This window comes from Anabas testudineus, chromosome 8 (assembly GCF_900324465.2).
Source record: "Anabas testudineus chromosome 8, fAnaTes1.2, whole genome shotgun sequence".
In the NCBI taxonomy this organism is placed as follows: Eukaryota; Metazoa; Chordata; class Actinopteri; order Anabantiformes; family Anabantidae; genus Anabas; species Anabas testudineus.
In genome coordinates, this window is record NC_046617.1 from 6,150,834 (window position 1) to 6,156,987 (window position 6,154).

Genomic DNA, 6,154 nt, shown 5'->3' on the forward strand with positions numbered 1-6,154 from the left:
TGTTTGTGTTACATTTGGATGGAAACCCACGCAACAGGATTTGCACCCCAACTTCAAGCACGTCCGTTCTGAACGGCTCTGAATACTTTGTGTCTTTTTAGTGTCCTCACATCACAGGAGATAAACAGGAATTTCTTTTATTCTGTGACAGAGAAGGGAGAAATTCAAGCACCGACATTAGCCCTGCACCCTTGCCTCTCTATAAAATGGGGGCTGGAGTTGAGCTTTCTCTCGAATCTGGATGCATAATTGAACAGAAGGCCTTGCACAAAAAAAAAAAAAAAAACAGCCGATTTGCAAAGTGGAGGGCAAAAAAAAAAAAGAGATTCCCTCGGGTACACCTATATCTCTAATACTAATCTATTAAAAATCACACACACACACACAAAAAAAAAGAAACGACTTTGAAAAATAGGCTTCCAAGCGGAGCCATTATTTTGCTACCTCTGGCAGACAGCGAGGCACCTGGGAAATCTGAGCTGACGTTAAGGGGGAGCAGGAGTCGAGCAGAGAAACTATATCACTTTCTCAAGCTAATTAGGCTTGTATACTACTAATCAAAAGGACCTCGCCGTGAAACACAATGGCCGGCCAAGAAATATATTTGTCTTCCATTTGCGAAAGACTGACAGTGGAAAGGTTCCAGGGCTGGAGATTATTATTCACCCGAGACATTCCAAGGGATAAAATGTTGCATTAAAGTGGGATCTATAAGCATCTGATTCTTGTCACTGCATTCGTCTTAACAAGTGGACGAGAACAGTGTTGAAACTGGATCTCGCCATATTCAGGCTGAATCAGTTAGATAGTTAGTTAGTTTTCTACTGACATGCTGAAATATTTTCTTCTTCTCTTTCATGATAATAAATTAGCGTGAGCATAATTGACTTCTGTATAAGACCAATAAGTTTCTTGCAAGACCTAATTTCAGCGTGTACTTGAAGACACATATCTTTTTCTATGTATGCATACAACAGTAATAGAAATATAATAAAAACTGTGCATCAAAGACTTTGACTGTACGGTTCTGAGCAGGGCAACACCACAGTCAATGAACCACTTTTACCACTAGAGGGAGTAAAAACATTAAAGATCTCTGCTTGAACAACACTGAACAGCAAAGGATGCTCTAAGTACCTGCAATAGACTCACTACTGGTTTGTTCTGATCAGCATTTTACTTAAAGATTTTCAATGTAAATCATTTTTCATCTGGTGGACCTCTCTTTTAAATTAGGATTTCAACAGGTTTGGACACAGCGGCCTGCTCCTGACATGTATCCTGACATTTTTATTCTGCTCCCACATCTGAGCCTCAGTGTTCAGGGTTGTGTTCTGCACAAGTTCGACTAGAGCTTTCAGTTTGCTGTGATAGTGCACAGTGTCCCTTGAAACTCAATATTTTGATCTAAATAAGACAGAAGGAGTTAGTGCAAAGCTCTAGTCATGTCATTATGGTGGACAGACAATAACGGGAGGAATACTGTGAGTCAGAGCAGCCCACCGAAACCATCACTACACCAGAGAAGTAATGTCATAGGAAATGACAACAGTCTTCTTACCCTCCGGAAACATCTGGGGCAAAACAGTTGGTCAGTTTCGAGATTCATCAGCACAGAAAAATGAAAAAAAAAAAAAAAAACAGGGCACGGTCAGGAGGGTGGGTGTGTCACGGCGTCTGGGAATGGTTTCACTTTTAACTTTGTAGTAGAGGAGTTATAGGAGCAACAAGGAGATGATCGCGTGATTCATTGTTTCCACAGAGACAGCGAGAAATGAAAGTTTAAAAATGATGCTTTGACTGACTCAGATTAATACCACGTACAATGTCGTCTTGAATGGAGAGTAACACTGCTAAATAAAATACTGCTTGTTGTAAGGATAAAGAAACAAGTGATATCCATTGTTTGTTTGGAAGAACAGTCCCAAGACTGGACAAACAAAACATGCAGCAATGAATCTAAAGTGTGATTTAAGTTGAATTTTACAAAAACACATGGTGGACAGTGGCTAGTGCTGGTTTTCCAAAAGCTTCTCAGAGATTTAATCTTGCAAGCTGCTGGATTTTGAGCTCTGAATACCTCTTATTAGTTAAAGAGATAAAAACTGGGGACGGGCTCTGCAGAAACAAGCTGCATATATAGTGAAGTGAAATGACCCCCCCCAAAAGGAAAACACACTTATACAGACTGAATAAACAGATAGTATATTAAAATCAAAGCTAAGCAAACTCTAGTAGTGCAGAGTTAGATATGGGACAACCAGCCGGGCTATTGTTAGCGTCGTTTGTCATTTTAATGGTGCCTTACTGTCCCTGCTGTCTCATTTGTGCATATGCTTTGTTTGTTTGTTTGTTTTTTACATTTTATGTTATTTCACTACAAATCAGACGTCAATATTTTTACTTTTTCACCACTTTAGTTACAGTGACTGAGAGGACGTTCATTCAGGGAGGGCAGGTTTAACTTTTGCATCATGACTTTAGCAAACACCCGTTTCTGTTAGGTGGACTTAATGAACTGGGGACAGAGTGCAGTGGGGGTCAGGAATGTCATTGTCCAACACTGCGCGGCGTGGCAGCTATTTGTGTTTGAGGCTACTATGGTTACTTGCATAAAGAATTACTGTGGGACCGTGGATGTGACCGGCATCCTGGAGAAGACACAGCAGACCTGGTCGTTTACGCCTCAAATGTTCAAATTAAAGTTTATTAAATGTAGTAACACAGCAATATTACACAGTAATAAGAGTTTTTACATGTTTAGATTAAAACAAACTCACCCGTATGAACAGGAGCTCTGAGGTACATCCTAAATCAATACAGTATTATTTCAGATACTGTATCTTTGATCATATTTGCCCAATATTAAATCAGCATAGGGAATCCTAACATGTTCATTAAACATACTTCATTAAAGCAAATGAGTGAATTCCAGTGAATTTATATGGACAATGCCAAGATTCCCGTCACCTTATGATGCATCTGACACGTTTAACATGCACATAAACACATGTAAAATCAGGTCAAGTGACGAAGCTCAATGAATGAAGCTGCAACCTTTGATTTAACGTTGGTTCATCACATTGAACCTTAGATTATTCTGCAAACAGTCCAAACATTTGCTTAAACATATATGACATCTCCTAAATCCAGGAGGGGACTGGAGCTTGAAGTGATTGCAAAGCAAAGACAACACAGTGTAAAACAGTACAATGCTACAGAGTGGATTCCCACCAGCCTATTCATAAGAGCGGCTGGTCACACGCACACCATGCCTGAGTCAACAGCACGCTACAACAACAAGTAGCAGCCCACACCATGCCACACTCACCCCATGAAGAAAAGTCCGATTTAAACACACACACACCATCTAAAATGTCCAAACCTGGAGTAATAAAATGAATCAAAGCCCTTGTGCACGATCGCTTTTCCCCGTCCCGTCATTCATTTCTTCTGGCAGTAGCTTTTGTAATTGCTGCAGGCCTTCTGCATGTCTGACAAGAAACCTGGAACTCCGCTCTGTCAAGAGAAAAAACACCTGTCAGTGAACATGTGGCAAGGAGGAACCACCCAGGAGGGGCGGCGATGAGCTGTTCGCCCTGCAATACATCTGTTTACAATAGAGACAGGAAACACCATTAACTCAAGACTTCATCAGAGGCCTGTCTGAGCAGATCAACAACAAGCATATTGACATGCTGAGGGGAGATGATTTCATTTTAATAAATTCAACTTGGGCTTCACCATCAGCTTTAGGTTTAGTTGACTCACCTTTGCTGCCCAGTTCACCAGCCAGGTAGGAATCATACCCCCGGGGTTGTCGAAGTAATTCATGAAGACTAAAACAAAACAAGAAGAACAGATGTTCATTCTTCAGAGCAGAGAGGTGACTGATCTACTCCTCTAGTGTCAGTGTGTTCCCTCGCAGCGTCTTACCTTTAGTTCCACAGCCACTGTCGCTCTCGAGGGCGACGCTCTGCTTGTAATCTTTCACCCGCAGCACGCCACTCTTCTCTGCGCACGGCGTCCCTGGGGAGCTGCTGGCCAGGATCACCCAGATCTTCCTGCCGCCCACGTCTAGATCTCGGCGCTCCCTCACGTACACATACTGAGGGGTGGAGCTGTTAGGGACGAACCCGTGAATGTATGTGGCCTCTCAACTGTAAACCATCTTTATTGAATGTATTCAACAGGAAGGATACGTCTCTGTTTGACAGAGGGAATGGGTATTTCACCTCCCAGTAAATTGCAGACTGTCCTCCAAAGTCTTTCTCGTAGAGCTCTGAGTAAATTAAATAAAAAGATAAAATAATATCAAATGCAGATAAACATCATTACAAGTAATAAACAAGCTGTTTACAGGACAGTACAGTGACGTTTCTCATGATCCAATGAACAATGTGGGGATTTTTTCATCATCATCATCAACTCATCTCTTTGAAGACTGGAAATCATAGCAAATCCTACACATGTAACACTCTGACACCACGACAGACAACTGGTCTACGCCAAAAAAAAAAAGTCTACGACTATTACTAAATAGCATTTGTGGATTTGTGCTGCAAACTAGAGCCACAAAGTGTTACCTGCACGGTGACTGTAAAGATGCATGAAGAAAAAGGTGGAGGAAATTAGAAAGGTTGTGTCCCTGTATTAACTACATGCAGAACATTATTTCAGAACAAGCAGATCTAAGAGGGCGAAGGCAGGAAAAGGCTGCAGGAGTGGGACAAGTTAACTTGAATAGAAAGAAATGTTTCTCTTGTCTTTCTGCTTTTTTAATTTACTTTATGTTTTTTTTTTTACCTTTCACATATCCGTCCCAGTGTTTCCGATAGGTCAAGTCCATGTAGACGTCTGCACACAGCTCTGGAGTGCAGGTGGAGAGCACACCAAAGACTTTGTACTCATAAAGTCCAGTTTCCTGAAAACAGCACATGAAAGTTCACTGTTCCAACTGCAGGCTCCACGCCACACCCCACAGTATGTAACTAATCCCAAAGCACACAACTCTGATTAGAGCCAGGGTTGCGTTACACCCTTTCTCACCCGGAGCGAGGAAGTGTGCTGGCTTTGACTCAGAAGTCGGGAGCACGTCTTCTCTGAAAGGCAATGTTGCCTGCAAACCACCGAATTTGACTGAATTTACGCCGGCTTATTTATTTGAAACTGATTTTTAAGAAGGTGGATAAATTGAATGCACGCAGGGCATTAAAAGGGGAATTTAACAGGTATGCATGCAAAGTGAAAACCAGAGGAGAAGAGGGGAAGTTCATTAGGGTGAAGTAGTTTTTGCATTCTTTACTATTACATGTCACCCAGTAGATGTTCAACTAAACACAGATTACCTGGCTACTCAGCTCACAAACCCTTCTCCTGACCGTTCGGGTTTAACGGGTTGTATTACATACTGAGGGGGTTTGGTGTGACGGGCGGGAACCTGTTCAAGGGAACAGGTTCAAACAAACGGTCTGAGCTGTCTCAGCCTGACGTGGGAAAAAACACACACAGATCAGGCAGGTGTGATAATGTTGAGATGTGGTGAGGATGGTTCAGTGAAGGGGGGGGGGGTCAGGTCTCCCTACAGACAGGCCATGTGTTTGACCTCTGAGGCCTTTTATCATGGCTGTCCTCAGCCTCAGCTGACTTGTGATCTCGGCCTGCTCTCCTGTCCTCTGAACTGAAGCTCACCTTTCTAAAACACCACCCTCCTCTCGCCTTTTTCCGGACTTTTCCCGCATCGGCCGCTAGGACGTCACAGCTGATGTATGAATGAGCGTCGTATTAAAAATAACAGTGTCACATCAATTTGGGAAAGTAAACAGAGGGAGGGGGGGGGATGAAACCCAAACCGACCCGGGCTCATTCATTCATTCATTCAGACAGACGGACGGACGGAGGGGGTGCTCGGTTTATGTACCTGGTCGTACAGGCGGTAGATTTTCACGCCCATCGTCTCGGTGAAGAGCTCCCATCCTCCCTCCAGCTGCGGCTCATCCAGCTCCCTCCAGGCGCTCTGAAACTCCTCATCTGTGAACTGCAGCGACATGACGGCTCCTCTCTCTCTGTTACTCTCTCTCTCTCTCTCTCTCTCTCTCTCTCTCTCTCTTTCTCTGGGACACCGGCTGCGACCATGGGTGGCAAACACAAAGAC

The 6,154-nt window shown here is 43.2% G+C and overlaps 1 protein-coding gene across 1 annotated transcript; it reads right to left on the minus strand.

Annotated features, from left to right (window-relative positions):
* Positions 1 to 2,706: 2,706 nt before the first annotated feature.
* On the minus strand, positions 2,707 to 6,154 carry pctp (phosphatidylcholine transfer protein). The gene is made up of 6 exons (XM_026354360.1): positions 5,921 to 6,154; positions 4,807 to 4,924; positions 4,203 to 4,282; positions 3,937 to 4,108; positions 3,772 to 3,839; positions 2,707 to 3,519 (listed from the first exon to the last, which is right to left on the minus strand). Exons 1-6 carry the CDS (start codon positions 6,047 to 6,049, stop codon positions 3,445 to 3,447), a joined length of 642 nt encoding a protein of 213 aa, XP_026210145.1. The 5' UTR covers positions 6,050 to 6,154; the 3' UTR covers positions 2,707 to 3,444.

Excerpts from the sequence above, each read along its gene's own strand:
- pctp (XM_026354360.1), bottom strand. The coding sequence starts at position 6,049 with ATGTCGCTGCAGTTCACAGATGAGGAGTTTCAGAGCGCCTGGAGGGAG. Across the intron at positions 4,925-5,920 it reads TCTACCGCCTGTACGACCAG|GAAACTGGACTTTATGAGTA; the intron begins GTACATAAACCG and ends TGCTGTTTTCAG. Across the intron at positions 3,520-3,771 it reads TGGTGAACTGGGCAGCAAAG|AGCGGAGTTCCAGGTTTCTT; the intron begins GTGAGTCAACTA and ends TTCTCTTGACAG.